Below are 19,576 nucleotides of genomic sequence, written 5' to 3'. Positions count from 1 at the left end.
TCAACGACATTGACGCCTAAAAAAAACCCTTTCGCATTGCTATTCGTGTGTAGGTTTTCCCTTGGAAAAAATATGCATGAACAACTGCTAAAAACCCAAAAGAACCCCAAGACTAACTGAATACCTGCCACAACATGAAGCTAACAAGACGCAACAACCTAAGCATCTCAAAACCGGCAGTACACATCCTCTGCATCTCAAAACCGGTACGCAGGAAGTTTGTTCATTACTTGTTAGTATTGATGATAGAAAACATGATTAATATAGGCTTAAAGAGATTGAACCTAAAAAATTGACCTAGATAGAAGTTTGTTCTATAGTCTTTTTGCAACACCATCTCCCCTTTACGTTTTTATCATGTTGCATTAGAAGTTTTAATTATTATCCCGAATCTATTTGTTACATCAGATCATACAGAATGAAATTTATATCATCTAGCTAAAATAACACCATTGCTAACTTGTTAAGACAGAACCGGTCAAGTGTTAATAAGTAGATTGTTATCTATATAATCATCTCGTTAAGACATTAAGCATTCATACCATTGCTTTATCTAGGATCCATTGTAAATCATCTCGTCAAGACTTGATGCAGAAAACAAATTTGAGAAAAACCTAAGAATTGGGATGCAAATACATTGTCTTTAATAACATTGTAACAAGCACAAAATTAACATATCAGGATTGGTAGGAAATGTTACTCAAAAGTAGTTTTTGGAGAAACGTATTCGTCAACCCCAATCCCACCTATACAAAAGATCATGTTACAGAATCCAATGCTATATGAGATATTTGTGGAGACTCAGTATAATCTCCATTGTCTACAACCTTTGGGACCCATCACAGATATCATCATAACAATATTCACCTTCTGATAATCATAACTAAAATGTATCACTTGATAAGTTCATTTATCAAAAGATCGTTGCTATGACCATACACAAATGATTAACGCTGTTTTTAGAGACTGTAAAATATAACAAACAATTACTCATAAAGTAGTAGTGTTGAAAGTTTCTAAGATTGCAATTTCTTCTTGTAATCCTGGAACGTGCCACTAAAAGGTGTCACCCTGCCTTCAGACACCGCCCACAACTGGTCAACGCTACCAGAAATCAAATGCTCATCGTGACTTACCTGCAAAAGTTTACACATTTATGGTAAAAATATTAGAGCAGGCGTATGAAGAATCCGAACCAAAAGGAAATTGAATAATGTGAACCAAAATTAAAAGTTCATTTTCCCCACATCATGTGAGACCTGCAAGATAAAAAAATGCTTGATAGCCCAAACTCAGAAAACATGAGCTAGCTAAAATAATGAAAGCCTGAGCGGTTATTTCGTTTATGATATTCCTTTGCCCTTCATTCTTTTATATAAAGGTCTTTTTTTTTTTTTAAAAAAAAAAAGAAAAAAAGAAAGGAACAAAACTAGGCTGCATGGAATTGAACCGGTGATGTCTTAGAGAGAAACACAGATGCTGACCAACTACGCTGCTAAGTTAATGGGACCTAGATTCAAATCTATGTCTACCACAAACTTTACACATTATAAATTGAACTCATAATATAAAATAGATACACAAAAAATGAATAATTGATTTTTTTACCATCAGAACCCCTCCTTGGAAGAGAACAAGACCCTGTATTAATGCTTCCACAGCATCCAGATCCTGCATTTAGGAAGCAAATATAGTTATAAATAAAAAAATAAAATAAAATAACTAGTCACTAGAGTTTACCTATTCTGAACCTTTTTTTAACTCAAATGACATACATTTGAATGTTAAAAAACAATTAATAGTATAAAATCAAGTAGAACAGGAGTAGAATAATGACTTACAAGATGGTTAGAAGGCTCATCGAGCAATATAATATGAGGCTTTTTGAAAGTTATCTTTGCAAATGCAACCCTGCTTTTCTGACCACCTGTGCCATGACCCACAACAGTGAGTCCTAAATCTATGTTGTGACTGGTGATAAAACAGTTGTATCACCACAGATCTAAAGTTAAGATGGTGCCAATGAAACATTATCCACAACAATAAGAAACATATATTAGATGCAGAAAATGCAATAAAAACAAGAATTATACCAGACAAGGTGTACATGGGCTGAAGAGCCAGATTCCCAGTTACCCCAAATGAACCTAAGTGGCCACGAAGTTTTTGTTCAGGCACTCCCTGCGATAGCCAAAAAACAAATTAAATTAACCCCAATAATATATGTAAAAGAATGGTATTAAGCCACTTATAGCATAGTGCGTAAAGTGCATTCAACATGCAATTGTTAAAAACTCCGTTAAGAGTATATCTAGGTGCTTGTGATGTAAGGATCGTATAGCCCAATGTCCTGCAATATAAGCCCAAGAGTCCATCCTTTTCTAAAACCAATTGGTGATAAGAGGGACTTCCCCTTAGACTTATATACATACATTTGTTTTATCCCATGACCGATGTGGGACTTTGGTTTGCACCCTTACAAACCTCCCCTCAAACCTAAGTCCATCTAGGCCTCCCCTCCAACGATAGTCTGGATCCAACCGTTACTGCCGCCAACTCGGAACTCTCAACCTGGTGGGAGGGCAGGGAGATTTCGATACAAGGCTTCCAGGATCAACTCATCGTGCCAGGGTCCCCCTCGAACGAGAGCTGGGTCCACTCACTGCTGCTCAAGACCGAGGGGTGCGCCACGTCGCTGAGTGCGCTCAGGGGTGCGCCATACTGCGCCGTCCACCACATCAGGGCTATAGCCTAGCTCTGATACCACTTGTAAGGATCGTATAGCCCAAACACAATGTCCTGCAATATAAGCCCAAGAGTCCATCCTTTTCTAAAACCAATTGGTGATAGAGGGACTTCCCCTTAGACTTATATACATACATTTGTTTTATCCCATGATCGATGTGGGACTTTGGTTTGCACCCTTACATGTGAGTTGTAATCCACAGCATCATAATTTTACAAAAAGAAATCAACTCCAAGCATATATGTGAACATCCAAACATGAACTTACAAGCACATACACACAATGAGAAATTGAAAGGGAAACTTACTGGGAAGCAACGCATCATATATAGAAGTGGATTGGAGGTAAGGTCAAGCCCATCCACATGGTGCTGACTGAATACTGCAATACGAACCTGTTTAGGATATTGACAATCAATCAGATGAATAAAAAAATGAAAATAGGCAGTATAACAGTACTATATTTAGCTAGCAAAAGATAGTAACCTAGAAGCAAAAAAAAAGTTGGCCATATGGTTGTCATTACTTAAATTTGGTAGAGGATTGCAGTATATTTACCTTAGCTGAACGAAAAACTGTTCCTGAGCTTGGTTGAAGCTCCCCTGAAATCAGCTTAAGTATGGTGGATTTACCAATACCATTGGGACCAACCACTGAAAACTCATTTGCATCCCATAGTTAGAAATTAAAGCAAATGAAAATGCAACATAAAGTCTTACATAAAAGAAATCAACTATTTAGATATGACATCAGATCATAATAGGTTTTCATCACATGGAAAGTCAACTATAATACATCTGAAATTATATATATAGACACAAAGAGGGAAAAACACTATGTATAGACATCCATGCAATATACACATGTACACGTATATATACACACATACATATATAAACATGTGCACACCAATAATGACATTAAACTGGATCATATGCAAACAAATCCAGAACAGAAACTTTGAAGCATAGTCCTTACTTGCTACACGACTGTCCAGATCTATCCCAAAATTCAAATTCTTGAACAGCAATGGGCCTCCGGGATAACCAAATGAAGCATCACTGCAATCAATTTGTAAATACATATAAATAAATACTATAAAATTATTTAGACAAATTTAATTACAGAAGTCACCTTAGCTTCTTGACATATGGAAGACAATAAGAACCAATGTAACAAGTTGATTAAAAGAACATAAAGGCAAACTGTTCCTCAGGGATTAAACAATTGACAAGATTGAATCATAAAACATTTCGAGGTAAATCAAGAAATTTTCTAACAAACCTGAAACTTATTATAGGTGGGCCAGGTCTATCATCTGGTGTAGGAAATTCAAACTTGTAACTGCATGCACAATACCAAAAGGTAGCAAGTTAGACTAACCAAGATGTAATCAATAGGATGCAATATTAACCCATAATGTTACTTATGCATATGAGAACACAGTTATATAAAATGGGTGGTAGTGGTACACACTCTGGATCATTAACAACTTCATCAACATGACCTAAACGTTCCAGTGCCTGACAAAAGTGGGAAACAAAAACATTATTAAAATGGAAAACTTAGTGACTGTTATTATGATATGTAAAATTTTCAATTAAACTCTACCTTGATTCTAGATTGCACAAGAGATGCACGTTTCGCATTGTATCGAAACTTATCGATGAAAGACTGCAATAAAAAAAAAAAAAAAAAACAAAGATTAGTGTTGATACCCTATTAATGTAGACTGAGCCAATACCAATACTATTGTTATAGATACTTTATTTTTCTTCTAAAAGCATACTAATTAACTATGAAGCTCATTCAAAAGTATATAGAACAATCAAAACCTGCATATGTTCTCTTGAACGCTCATTGGACTCAAATGCTTTCTGTTTATTTTTAAGAAGTTCAGCTCGTGTTCTCTCAAATGTATCATAATCTCCTTTGTATGTAGTCAGCTTCTGCCCTTGAAGGTACAAAATATCTGTAACTACCTGCATACAATACAAGTAAGAAATGTAGCAAAAGCTTCAACTAAATACTGTAATAAAAATTACCAAAAGTGTTACCGTGTTCAAGAATTCCCTAGCATGAGAAACAACAATAAATGTTTTCGGCCACTTAGTCAAGTAAGCTTCCAGCCACAGAACCGCATGAAGATCAAGATGATTCTACACACACACACACACACACACAAAATGTTAAAAGGGTCTAAACATATCCCATTTCCAATTTCTTTAATACTGATAAAAGGTATCATAATAGTCTGTGTGACTAACTGTAGGCTCATCGAGTAGTAGCAAATCAGGCTCAATGAAAAGTGCACGAGCAAGAGCAATTCTCATTCTCCATCCTCCTGAAAAAGCTCGTGTTGGCTTTTTCTGCATTTCTGGTGTGAAACTTAGACCCTGAAACTCTATATGTTAGTGAAATGCGAAATATAATCGTTTAACAAGTCAGCAATAAATATGATTATGTATCTTCAAGCAAAAAAAACGCGATCACAACAAAACTTGAAAATAGTGATAATTGTTGCACTCTTTGAGTAATTCAAAAAAACCAAACTTTTCTTACATGAGCTGATGTATCAATCAATTGACTGAATTTAGCAGAGTTCCAATTACTATAATAAATAAGCTAACAAGATCTAGAGATTGTATTTATGATCATATTGGCTATACCTGGCAATTGAGACCCATTTGGGTTAGGTATTTAACCAATTAGGTACAGTAAAAAGTTGATAAAATGGGTCCAATTTAGACCCATATGAAGCCAAACAAACATATATGGAGTCCAACGAGTCCTTAATGGGTCTTACGGGTCTTTAGGAGACTTTAAAATATTATTATCTGGAGGTTTTATGAGTTTAAGAAACTTTGAGAAATGGGTCTCTACCCAACCCATTTAAACCCGACAAATTTGACCCATGACATGTTTCGACCCAACACGTTTGGGTCTCGACCCAGCTTGACCCAACCCAACCCGTTTGTCAGGTATAATATTGGCATAGCCTGCAAGTCAAGTTGTTATGGTTACTAAATCAAAGGGGTAGGGCCTGACCGCCAGAATAGAAGCCGCTCGAGACTCTGCAGAATACGCATCAATGAACTCCAGCCGTTTGTATATCAGTTCGAGCTTCTGTGCAATTCCATCATTGTCATTTATTAGACTCGGGTCCTTTTTTGCTTCAGCATCCAGCTCAGCGTCTCTCTAAAGTTATCAGAACATGTCATGTTGAATCAGTGTTAGTCACATATTTTTTGACAAACACAACACACATTCAAAACTTCAAACACAGAACACAAAACACAGAGTGAACAAAGCCATGTTAGTAAAGTAACAATCTATAATAATTAATTAACCTGAATTTTAATTAATCGGGCTTCTTCTTCCAAAAGCTTTGCTCTTTCAACATCAGAATTAAGAACGCATTGCAAAGCTGATGTATCATCACCAACGACTTCTTGCTCCACATGCAATATCTGACAGTTTTTAGGAATACCTTCGATAGCATGCATAGCCATATACCTTAGGAAAGTTGTTTTCCCTGTACCATTCCTGCCAACAAGTCCTGTAAAAAATGTAGCATGTCAAAATGCCATCAAAGAAATACATCAATCCTAACCAACCAGAGATAAATGCTTCTTAATAGTTGCTTATTGATAAACAGATATTACCAATACACACATGCATACACAAAAAGCAGACATACAAACAAGACACTAAGACATGATCAAAACAGAACGGAAATGAATAAGATATTCTTTATTGAGAACCAAGATGTATCATGGATTCTATAAACTGTTCATCTTTTGGCCATAATCAATGTCAGGATATTCTGATTCAGAACATTATACTTTGGTGATAAAAATCAAGAAATACTATAAAAAGAAACGGGTACTAAACACTCATACAAGTACATAGTAAAGAATCATGTGAGATAGCAAAGATTAGTCTAGTCTAGACACAGCCACCAGCAAAGCTAGCAGATGCTGATATGGTAACTATTTTGCTGCTATAAATCAAGGGCAAATGGGCAATTCTCACCCAATTAAAGACAAGACTCACCATAATGTCGTCCAAAAGAAAGTGTGACGGTACAATCAACAATAAGTTCACGCCCACCAACAGACACATTAAAGTTCTCCATATGAATATCCCTAACTGTACTTCCCTCTGCACTATTGTCATGATTTACAGATACAACTGGCATTCCAGCTTTCGCAGCTTCCATCTCTGCTACATGCATCTGGTATTGCACCTAACCAAATAATTAAAAAAAAAAACAAAATTAAAAAATATATATGAAAACAAATGAATAAAACTAAGCACACTAGTTAAATCAAAACAGTACTGACAAATTATGGTACTAAATTTGCTATAAACTAAATAAATGATACAATGACATACAACTATATATATATATATATATATATATATATATATATATATATATATATATATATATATACACACATATATGATATGAAGGGAACTTACCTCTCGTTGACGATCATCCTTCCTCTTTCTCCTTTCAAGCTTAATTTTGTCACGCTCAGTTAGCAGAGGACCGTCAACTGGTTCGGGCTTCTTTTTCGGAGCTTTCACTTCCTCCATTCCCTCATTCATTCTGAACGGTGTAGCAAGACTTCTAACAGCTGGCTTTTCTTTTATCAAACCATGCTTATCAAATTTCTCAGATAGTCTACCACAAACCTACAATATTATTCAATGAGCAATGAATAGAACATATATCGCAAACCAAATATATCATTCCAAACTCGATATACACATTTTCGATATTTTGCCGTGTTTTTTAAGTTATACAAACTATAACTGCTTCAATTTTAACATATTATATACTCCGTATGATTTCATCTCTAACCTTATCAATATATCATCAATCACCAAACATAAATCAAAATAAACTTGAAATTGAAATAAATATCAATAGTAAGTTAAGAAACAGCAAAATTAGAGATAAATTATCCGTACAAGTTGACATTCGGAGAAATCAGATACGCATCCGGAATCAACAAGAAGTTCACCGATAGCATCGAAAGCACCTTCACCGTCGAATCCGAAATCAAAATCTTCATCAGCTAGAACGTTGATTATGTAATCGATAATCGGTTGGTCCAGATCCTGTGCTTTTTGACCTAATACTTCGAGAACGACGTTACTAGCTACTTCCGTCATTTTAGTTTATGAAATCAGTGAGTACGATGCCGGGAACTGATGATTTTCCGGCTGATGAAATTGAATAGAAAATAGAAAAGCTTAAAACCCTTTTGTTTTAGGAGAAAAAAATGAGAATGAGAATGAGATGTGATGCACACTGGTTTAAGATAATGGGCCGTTTGATAACATTTGAGAAGTTTGGGCCCATTAGTCAAGTCCAAACCACTGGCCCAAGTATTTGGACAAAAATGAAAACTATGTACACTACTTAAAACCTCACTGACTTGTTTCTATACAGCTTTTTATTAACTAAGTAAAATTAATGTTTCTTTGTCACTTATTTTATCACTTGATCTGAAAATTATCATGTTTCTAGGAATCAGGGAAATGCACATTTTTCTTAACAAAGGCAAATGAATATGGAGGCAAACAGCCCCTTATTCAATTATTGACCATTTAATTAAAAGAAAGCGATCATACTTCAGTACCATCCTCACCAAATGCGAGTATACAAGTATTTCATTATTGTTTCGTACCATTTTGGCACCCAAAGATATACTTTTGAACTTGAGATCTATTAAATGGGATTTAAGGCTCAACCATTATTAGATATAGATAGAAACTTTAAATTTATTAAACACTTGTTAACTTATGTTTATAGCCAAAGTCAAATATCACATGTGTTATGTCCGGCACAGCGTAGTCATAACTCAACCCCACAACTCAAGAGCGCAAATGGTAACTAAGATGGTGAATTGGATGACGAGCCCTTTAATGGGACTCCTAAGTGCCCAAGTGACATAATATATCCTCTAAAGTCGCGTCTGGTTTTTTTTTATGGAAACGATTGTTAAAAGTCACAACTTTGAAAGAAAGGATTGTGACTATTCATGGATAGTTGAACATCAAGAATTCTCTTTAAATATATATAACACCCTAACGGCTTCTTCATCGAACATGAATTTTTAACCGATTCAAATGTCAAAGTAAGTTTTACTTTGTTATTCTTGCATGGATGATGGATGAACTATGTGATGATCACGAGATAAAACCTTATTAGACGTTTAAATCAAGTAACGTAAGTAAAATACATTTTCAATTTCAATGGTGCCTCAAGCAATAAACTTTCTTACTTCCTTACAGATTACAATGCAAAGATCATCAGTGGCGGAATTTGAAATTTTTTTCACGGGGGTGAATTTTTTAAAAAATGTTCACATCCGCTACAACTTTTTTTGGAAGATATATGGAGGCTTTTGACAAAATATCGAGGTTTTAGGGGCAAAATATGGAGGCTTTGAGGACAACATATGAAAATCCACAATTTTATTCCTAAAATTTTCAAATCCATTAGGGGTGGACGCCCCACCAACCAGGGGCGGAGCCACTCAGTAAACACTGGGTGCCTGTGACCCCACTGAAGTTTTATGTGTAGTGTAATTATTTCACGTTAAATTAGAGTGCCACCTCAAGTTTCTTTTTGTGGTGGAATTTTATTTAGGTTTTATACTGAGTGCCATCTCTATTAAGAATTGTGACACCAATTTATTTCAACTAAATTTACATCCCAGGTCTTTAATTTTGGACCAGATTTTCATTGATAGCCCAATAAGTATGAATGTTTGCCCCTATATTTCCTTACAATGTGCTTGCATAAAAACTCAATAACGACCTTGATGATTAAAATTGAAATCAAATTTTATATCATTAATCGGATATTAAAGTTCGTTTTAGTATTCTCGTCGCAATCATAATGGTCGCGAGGTGCTTTTCGGGAATAAAGTATGTAAAATAATATTTGCCTAATCAAATAGATAATGAATTTCAAAGGTTGTCTTCTTAGTACTATACAAATTATAGCTTGTTAATGCTTTTCGGGAATAAAGTATGTAAAATAATATTTGCCTAATCAAATAGATAATGAATTTCAAAGGTTGTCTTCTTAGTACTATACAAATTATAGCTTGTTAATTTATATATACTGGTTTAAATTTTGTGCCCCCAACGATCTTAAATCCTGGCTCCGCCCCTGCCACCAACCCCACTCTGTTTCCGCCCCTACAGGTGATCACTAATAGCTACCGATACATTTTAAATTGTCACATGCCGGTCTGAATGATACTAACTTTAGTTGTTATTAAAGAAAAAAAATTAACAAGTTAAAAATCATGTAAACTCCACCTCCCAAATACAAGTTGACGTAACTAATAATCTGCATTAAAAATTTAAAAATCAAGACTTGTAAAACTCAAGACCAAAAGAATACAGTTCAGTGACCAAGTAATGGGAGTGATTTTAATATAGAAATTCGCGAAAAAGAAAATATAAAAAAACAAGCTAACACAAAATTATACGATTATAAACATTCAATAGTTTCTTATACAACAAAGAATATGGGAATTGTCCTCCCTAAAACTTGGTCATATTGTTATGACCCCATAAATCTACACCTTAATCTTACCTGAAAATGCACTAGAATTCCAAAACTATAACATATTTGCTCAAACAGTTTTTTACACCTAAAACACTTCAATTTCATACAAAAAGACCTTCAAAATAACAGCAAAATACCACTTGGATTTTTCTTTGCTGAACGGAACGTTCTACTCTGCAATTTCACGAATTGATCTTCTAACACTCGATTAATCTGAACTTTCACACGAGCTCCCAACATTGGTCGACAAATCATGAACTAAAAGCCTGATTATATTACACCCTGATGAAACCGACAATTCTACACATTCTTGAAAATCTGCATCACAAACTACCAAAACCCATTCATGATCATCATCAAGATACTTTATATCGAACGTACCCACATCCAACTTCAACCTCTTTGCAACTTCTTCTTTCAACGTCACAATACCCGAACTTGCAGCCACGCGAAACCTAATTATATCTTCTCTGTAACTTGCCTTTATCGTTATTGTTTTCATTTCACTCCTGGCTGTGAAAGGTTGTGCCTTTGGAATAATTTGTTGTACCTTTTCAAGAGGCTCGGTGATGGGACAAAGATTTGTTAGATCATGTGAGCTTCCTGCATCCTCAAGTAACAATCCTCTAAACGGTTCTTCAGTTTGTGCCGGTGCTACGACTTCAAACGGTCGACTTTCTGCTACCCGGACACGTTTCTAATTATTAAAAAGGTCTAATTGTAATTAAACAAATATTAGATTTTTTTAAGAAAATAAAGGTTACCTTGGCAAGACCTGTGGGAATTGGGGCTGCTAGTGCTGGCTTCTCTACTTTCAGACGTTTGATTAGGTGGGCCGTGATCGTTCTTTGGACTCGAAGAGACGTATGGTTTGGACCCGGGTGAACCTAGATGGTTAACCGGTGAACCGTTTGGAGCTGTTGGCCAAGATGGGGAGCCTACACCAACATGGAGTGGGGTGGTTGCTAAAGAAGGAATATTGAATGAGCCTTCAGCACCTTGTACGGATTCAATTACTCGTTGTAGCTTAGTTAACGAGCGGTTAACTTTATTAATTTTACGAGACGGCCACCTTGAGATCCCGTGCTGTCTACATATTCGTTTCATTGTAGTTGGACAAACTGCAAAAACAGTAATAATCTTATAAACATTACACTCATGTCTGACTTTTTAAGTCAAACTCACTACAAATATTGTTTGGGTTAATTATACCAATAGTCCTTGCGGTTTACATGAAATTGCACCAACCGTCCTTATCTTTTGAAATTTATAGCGATCGTCCATGCGGTTTTACTGAAATTACACCAATCGTCCTTATCTTTTAAAATTATACTGATTGTCCCTGTGTACATTGACGGTCCCTGACTTATTCAAAATGTGCATTAATAGGAGGAACCATCAACGTACACTTTTAGGTATGTCAGGGAAGATTAATGTAATTTTCAAAAGATAAGGATGATTGGTGTAACTTAAAAAAAAGCTAGAGGGATTATCGCTGCAATTTTTAAAAGATAAGGACCGTTGGTGTAATTTACAGAAACCAGCCAAAAATTGTATAAACATACCGCCGAGATTCTTGGCGGCATCTTTAAGACTTCCAGCAAAATGTTGTTGAAGAACATCCAAGCTAATCGATTTCTCAGCTTTCCCTCGTTTTCTCGCCGATTTCTTGACAGTTTCATTTATCTCTGATTTTAAACAACTTTCATTCAATGCGTTCGAATCCATAAATAGTGGTCGTCCAGTTGAAATCATAGTTTCGGGTAGTTGAATCGACTGCATACCAGAATCTATAACATCACCATTCACTGACGCTTTAATAATTTCAACCAATCTACCATCATCACCTATTTCTTCACCCGAAGCAACTTTAAGACTACGAAAATGTTGTTTCATCGAAGTCAACAACAAGCCCAACATCTTTTGTTGACCATCAACGTTGACCATATTAGGTGGAAGAAAAAATTCCAATATATAATCGTCATCACCCGTATAATTACTCCTTAAACAAATCGCAAACGATCCAACCAACCCAAACAAACGAGCGTAATGGACTAACGGGTATTCCGTTTTTCCAAAATGCGTTATATTTTCACAAAAACACGAACTACGTGTCGCAAACGCTCGTCCCGCTACCCCTTGGCCTTTTTGTAAATGATGCTCGGCACAAGCTTCACGAAATCCCCACATATGAGCATCGACAACGTAAAAAGCGACATCGGTTGTTGACATACAAACTTGACCCATACAACTTCCATCAAAACTACTGCAGCTTTTTTTGAACCCGCCACCGTAGGCTAACACACTTCGGTGCCTGCATGGGACCCACGTTTGAGCCAACGGGAAACTATGTGTTTCGCATACGGCTGCTAATACTTCCAGGATTTCAGCTAATGCATTTTGTCGACTTTCGTTACATATCTGGATTACAGAAAAAACTAGGTACATATTGAGAAAATTGTAATTAAGGAAGATAAAAGGAATAAACTATTATTTAATCTTACTGCTTGCCTGCGTATTCGGAGAATCCAATATATTTGAACTTTTCAAATTTACCGCCTGCAACAAAACTGAAGCTATATTACATATTTCTCAACAACAACAACAACAACAAAAAAAAAAAAAAAAAAAAAAAAAAACTGATTACCAAATGCAAATCCTTGATAAAAGAAGATTTTGAAAGTAATGTTTAGAAACACGTATGAACCTCTCTTAACTTCAAAAATAAATCCTGGCAACTTTTTTAATGGAAGTTCTCTATTTTTTTTTTTAATAAAAAATGGCATTTGATCGGATACAACGAATACGTCACGTTTTTGCATAATTTTTCTTTTTGGGACATCAGATTGGGATCACCCAGGGACTTAACCACCCACGCGTTTTGTTAAGTTAAACGACTGAACCATGCTTCATTTTATTCAACAAACTAGCTTGTTACTGAAAAATTTATAGCTTTTTGGTAATCATACTTGACACGCCAATCTGTTTTAACCCATACAAAAATGACCCATTTCATTTCGTTATCCAACCCGCCCATATCCCCACCTCTAATTACAAAAGCATCTAAAGAGACAACAAGGACTACCAACCTCGAGTGCTTTGCAGACTTTATCAACTTCCGGACCGTAATTTATTTTCTGTGAAGTCAAAATCAACTCAATCACACCAACGCACGTTTGCCCGGTAGGTTCAAACACAGGCAAAGCCAAACTTCCTCGAACATCGTAATTTAAAGCATGATTAAGTCGTTGATATTCTTTGTCGGAATAATACTGCACATTTGGAGTCCATTCTGGAAGCTTATGTCGAAAAACCCGACCCGGAAGACCTAAAACTCCGTCCGTTTCGTCATCAAGGGAGAACGAGTACATTAAAGAAGCCATTCTATATTGATGAAGTCCTGTGCAGTTTGGGTCAAGAACAAAGGGTTGACCTGATGTTGTTAGGACATTACGACCCCGGTTTTTGACAGGTGCCCAGATTTGAGCAAGAACGTGTTTTTCACCTAGTTCGATGAAGTAACGAAGTGCCATTGTCATTCTTTCCTTAATTACACATGTCATGTCTTGAAACTCTGACGAATTTACTCCCAAAATTGGCTTTGGTAGTCGACTTTTCACATCATTGTTAGATGCTTTTCTGGTTACTTGATTAGGATTATCAGCATCTAGGTCCAAAGACATCAAATTAGAAGGATCACGTTCAATCTCATAAGAATATGACAGTTATTTTAGTTAAAGTTTTAAGGTTTTCCCTGTTCGGGGTACCCAAACGGTCGAGTGTTCCCTCATAAGAATAAAAGAGTTAAAATATAAACATGGTGGTAAAAGTCCCCCGACAAGGCTCGACTAGTCGGGATTTCGAAGTAGTCCGACTTGTCCCCAACTAGTCTCCGACTGGGCCAACTTATTCGGTCAAAGTAGTTAAGAGTCAACTTTATTAGTTCAAGTCGGATCTATTTGGTCAAAATCGGTTAATTTAGATCAAATACAGTCAGAGTCAAAGTTGGTCACTGTCCAACTGGTCTCCGATTTAGACGATTAGTCCCTACAAGGTCTCGACCGACTAGTTCCAGACTAGCGACTTTTACAACCTTGCATATAATGACAAAACAACATTCAAAGTTCAGGCTCTATTATTCTCTATCTACATTCTTTAATTTTATTTCTCAATACCTCTAACCAACCCAAGTCATAAAGTGTTTCCTTTATGATTATGAAGACAACAAAATATACAAAAGTTCAAAGTTGAACATGTTTAGTGTTGAAACTAATCGGTTTATGTGTATCCCACATCGGATACGAGAAAAAATAAATGGACACGTCACTTAGAACACGCACACAATAAATGTTGAAGCAAAATATCAAACTTATTACTGTATATCTATATTTGGCATTTGCAAAATCTTGAATACTAGACTCCCAACTCAAACATGATCTCCTATACCATTTTAACCCTTATCCTTCATAAAGGTACTATCTTTAGTCCAGCTTATATACACATACTCAAGCACACTTACTATTTCACTGTATTGGTACTTAAAATAGACAAAATCACTTTCAATCATGATTACACAAAATCCTATGATCTAAAGGAACTTAGCTAAATCCAATTTAAGCTAAAGCTGCTAAACCCACATTTAAAAAATAAAAATAAAAAATATCCACACACACACACAAACTAACCTGAAGGAAGTGGTTGACCAACTCCAGAAGAAGTCAAATTGACATTTCCGGTGGGTTTATCATAACCATTACTAACTTCATTATTATTATTATTATTAAGATTAAGATTAATATTATTATTATTATTATTATTATCATCATTAAAACCCCATAAAGGAGAAAGAGATTGTTCAGCAGCTGATAAGATAAAAGAAGGTTCAGATGAAAAGATCTGATCAAAAGTCCAAGACCCATCAAGGTCGAGATCCATAGTCATCATCACCGGCGCTAACTCCGGCGACCCTTTTGTAAAATAACCGTTTGACCGGTTATCTTCCTCTGTTTCCGGAATTAAAAATATGATTTTTCCGTCGGGTATGTTTGTATATAGAAGATAGAAGATATTAGATTAGATAGATATAAAATGAAGGGTATGTGATATGTATGGTGCGAGGTGATTCCAGTGATATGTGGAAGAACCTGATACTGCTAGTTGCAATTTGCAATAATAATACTTTAAAATAAATTAAAGAAAAATATAATATAAATATAAATATAAATACTAAATAAATAAAATGTTCAAACAAATTTGTATATACTTTTCGGAAGAAAAAAAATGGTTGATAAACTTTAAAAAATGGAAAGGCGTGATCCACTTCTCCACCTTTGTTGGATCGACATTATAATCACAACCAAGTTTTATTTTGCACACGATGATTTATTATTGTCGATGATTTATTATTGTGTTAACAACTACAATAATAATACAAACTAGATGGAGGTGCGAAGTAGCCCACTACGTTGGGCCAGATTCCGTAAAAAAAAAAAAAAAAACGAAATAGGTGATGTCGTGGTGACATCAGAGTACTATTCATTGGTGTTGGCTAATATACTTATTGTAAATGTAAATGTAAATATTTTAATTTTATTAATCATACTTCTAATGTTTTTTTTTTTTGAAAGATCAAAAATTTTTATTAAATATATATAAGAGAAATTACATGATGGGCCATTAGGCAATTTACAAGCCCAAGGCAAGAAACTGGATAACAGTCCTATATAACAAAGCCCAAAGCTAGAAACTGTAAAACGGACTGTACAAAAACAAAAGTGAGGAAAAAAAACAGACTCGAAGCATAATCAGATATGTGAGGGAGAGGTTATACCACGATATCTTTGACAGGAAAAACATACTTATGTTCCTTCAAGATAGCTGAGGGTAAGCGTAATTGACCAAGCAAGCCGAGCACAATTAGGATTACAGTGCTGAAATTAATCAGCTACAAAGCAACCCTTTTCATACTCACTCAGCTCACATCCCAGAATTTTGAAGGAATAAGTATGACAAAACCTGACGAATTAACCGATGCCCTCGTTGGCTTTTGGATTAGCATCGAAGACACCTGGGTTGGTTAGCCATATGGACCAATCTAGATTAATCTTATTTGCCCGACAATTAATCCATTCGAACGATTTTGCTTGAATATTTGCTACGATATTAGGTACACTTGATTTGATGTTCCGGAAAACAGTTTCGTTTCGGTTTTTCCATTCGGTTTTTCCATACTTCTAATGTACGGAGTAAGATATATAAGATTGACTTCTAGGAAAATAAATTTTTATATCATTCTCGAGAAATTCATCAATATATACTTTTTTCGAAGTTCTTTTAAATAGAACTTTTTTAAAAAATTATAAAAATACTAGGTAGGTTCAAACACTGCCTTGTTCAAACTCAAAAAAGCCCGCATTTTAGCTACGATGACCGATAATATGGTATTTCCAACACGTGTACTAGGCATGGCTGATTGTTAACAAGAAAACCAACATCAAGTAATTGTTATCAAATATATTTGATGGAATATTTGTGACATCTTTCTAGGTGTCGTGCTCTTCTTTTCGCTGCGGATTTTGATTTTCCTTTACCAAATTGTAACTTATTATCTTCGCATCTGGATTCTTTTCTAACTCCGTCCATTCTTTCTCTGATTACTGATACTATTTCACTCGGAAGTGTGTCATTATTACGTTTAGTGATCAAAGCGTGTAGCATTAGACCATGGTTTAGTTCACAGGCAGTCTTCATTTTGTAAAAACTTAAAAAAATAAAAATTCAGAATGGGGGGAGAAGACTAGTTCTTTAGGGTCTGCTAGGGAAAGACCATTCGGGTTCCATTTTCGAGAACTACACGAAAACCGACAATCTAACTCTAACAGAAATACATAAACCCCTTGATTCTCCCCATACTTAGTCAGCTGTGGTATCGAAATTGTGATTAACATTATTTTCAATTGAATCATCAACAACTTGTATATCTTTGACTTTTACTTCAATCCATTTGTTGATTTCCTCCGTAACTTTCACAAATTCAACTAACATTGCCTTTTCTTTTGACGATAAATTGGATATTAATCGGTTATATAACTTAAAGTTTCCTTTAATCATAGCATCGTGAATCCGTTTATAAAGTTTCTTCGTTGAACTGTTAAAAATGGGTTCATCTAATTTCGTATCATCAACGGCATTCTTTGTGATTGGATCATCATTAAGTGTTTCTTCATCTTCCCCACACTTATGCGTTTTTATTGGTCTAACAGTTTTGGTTTGTGGAGATCTAAACTTTCGGTTCACAAAGGTGATCGATGTATCACCATCCCTAAGTGTCATTCTACCTTCTCTTACATCAATGAATGCCTCGGTGGTTGCTAAAAATGGGCGACCTAGAATTAGAGGAATATCAAGGTTTTCCTCCATATTAATCACTATGAAGTTTGCAACAAAGGTCAAACTTCCCACGTTAACAAGTAAATTATTTGCTATTCCAACTGGGTGTTTAATGGTTTGGTCAAATGATTGAACACCTATTTTGGTTGGTTTTAATTTACCCATGCCTAATCTTTTGTATAAGGAAAGAGGCATAATATTTGCACTTGCTCCTAAATCTACGAGTCCATTATATACAGCACCATCATTAAGTAAGCAAGAAATGATAAATTCACCCGGGTCTCCTGCTTTAGTAAGTCGAGTTGGTTTGTAAACCTTTTTCGGGTGTTCTTTCCTTGGTTCTTTCATTTCTATTTGAATTTCTTGTTCACATTTTTCTTCGTTTCTTGGAATGGGAGGTTTGTATAGGAATTCTTCTTCATCACTCCAATTTGAATCCTCCCTATATTCCAGTTTTGATTTTTCATATGTTGTTGATAACATATTTATGTTTTCATTTTGAAGGTTTTCTTGGGTGGTGAAATTATGATTAACTTCATTGTCAACTTCCATCGGACCATGTATGTAATGTTTAACTCTGTGACCATTAACTTTAAATTCAATCCCATTTGAATTTATTAATTCTATCGTTCCGTATGGGAAAACTCTTTTGACTATGAATGGTCCAGACCATCTTGATTTCAATTTTCCAGGAAATAGCTTGAATCGTGAATTGAAAAGAAGAACTCTGTCTCCTTCTTTAAATTCTTTTGAACTTCTGATTCTTTTATCATGCCATTTCTTCGTTCTTTCTTTATAGATTAACGAATTTTCGTATGCTTCATGTCTTAATTCTTCTAATTCGTTTAGTTGACTTAATCGTAGACGTCCGGCTTCATGTAAATCAAGATTACATGTCTTCAAAGCCCAAAATGCTTTGTGTTCAATTTCTACTGGAAGATGACATGCTTTTCCATAAACAAGTCTAAAAGGTGTGGTTCCAATTGGAGTTTTGTAGGCTGTTCTAAAAGCCCAGAGTGCATCCTCCAATTTAATGGACCATTCCTTCGGATTTGATCCTACGGTTTTTTCTAGAATACGTTTTAAAGCTCGGTTGGTATTTTCAACTTGTCCACTTGTTTGTGGATGATATGCGGTGGAGATTTTATGAGTTACTCCATATCTTTTAAGAACTTTCTCAAGTTGATTATTACAGAAATGAGTACCCCGATCACTTATTAAAGCTTTCGGTGTTCCAAACCTTGCATAAAGACGTTTTAAAAAGTTGACTATAACTCGTGCATCGTTAGTTGGGAGAGCTTGTGCTTCCGCCCATTTAGATACATAATCAATGGCTACGAGTATATATAGATTATTATGAGATTTTGGAAATGGACCCATAAAGTCAATACCCCAAATGTCAAATACTTCACATACTTGGATGACATTTTGTGGCATTTCATCACGTTGACTTATTTTTCCGGCCCTTTGACAAGCATCACAGGATTTGCCAAGAAGGTGTGCGTCTTTGTAAATTGTAGGCTGATGTCAAAGCTAAGGGGTATAAAATACTATTAAAGTTTACAACGAAACACTATTAAATACGATACAATTTTACACAAGATATTTATTTATTTATAGAATGGATATACTTAAACTTTGCTACAACACTTATAGGCAGTGTACCTAATCGTACAGTAGTGTAGTTTTTAGTAAGTCCGGTTCGTTCCACAGGAAAATCTTTAAACAAAGTTTAACGCTATATTAGTTTACTTTTATAAAAATACAAATACATATATATATAAGTAATATTATTATTATAAAGGGGGGTTTTTACCGTTTAATGACCGGTTTGTCGAT

General features: G+C 35.2%; 2 protein-coding genes across 2 annotated transcripts; both read right to left on the bottom strand.

Moving 5' to 3' along the window:
- Nucleotides 1-846: 846 nt before the first annotated feature.
- LOC139852649 (ABC transporter F family member 3) lies at nt 847-7,998 on the bottom strand. The gene is made up of 18 exons (XM_071841962.1): nt 7,729-7,998; nt 7,234-7,449; nt 6,802-6,994; nt 6,096-6,304; nt 5,794-5,943; nt 5,013-5,141; nt 4,803-4,904; nt 4,581-4,727; nt 4,357-4,419; nt 4,222-4,268; nt 4,030-4,089; nt 3,724-3,806; nt 3,304-3,398; nt 3,054-3,140; nt 2,094-2,181; nt 1,842-1,927; nt 1,609-1,671; nt 847-1,136 (listed from the first exon to the last, which is right to left on the bottom strand). The coding sequence occupies exons 1-18, from the start codon at nt 7,930-7,932 to the stop codon at nt 1,017-1,019; spliced, it is 2,142 nt and encodes a 713-aa protein (XP_071698063.1). The 5' UTR covers nt 7,933-7,998; the 3' UTR covers nt 847-1,016.
- A 2,254-nt stretch (nt 7,999-10,252) lies between these two features.
- On the bottom strand, nt 10,253-15,409 carry LOC139851687 (protein NLP7-like). The gene is made up of 6 exons (XM_071840819.1): nt 15,034-15,409; nt 13,438-14,015; nt 12,860-12,907; nt 11,914-12,769; nt 11,113-11,469; nt 10,253-11,026 (listed from the first exon to the last, which is right to left on the bottom strand). Exons 1-6 carry the CDS (start codon nt 15,290-15,292, stop codon nt 10,557-10,559), a joined length of 2,568 nt encoding a protein of 855 aa, XP_071696920.1. The 5' UTR covers nt 15,293-15,409; the 3' UTR covers nt 10,253-10,556.
- Nucleotides 15,410-19,576: the final 4,167 nt, after the last annotated feature.

Source organism: Rutidosis leptorrhynchoides, chromosome 6, assembly GCF_046630445.1.
Source record: "Rutidosis leptorrhynchoides isolate AG116_Rl617_1_P2 chromosome 6, CSIRO_AGI_Rlap_v1, whole genome shotgun sequence".
NCBI lineage: Eukaryota > Viridiplantae > Streptophyta > Magnoliopsida > Asterales > Asteraceae > Rutidosis > Rutidosis leptorrhynchoides.
This window is presented reverse-complemented; position numbering and strand designations above follow the sequence as displayed.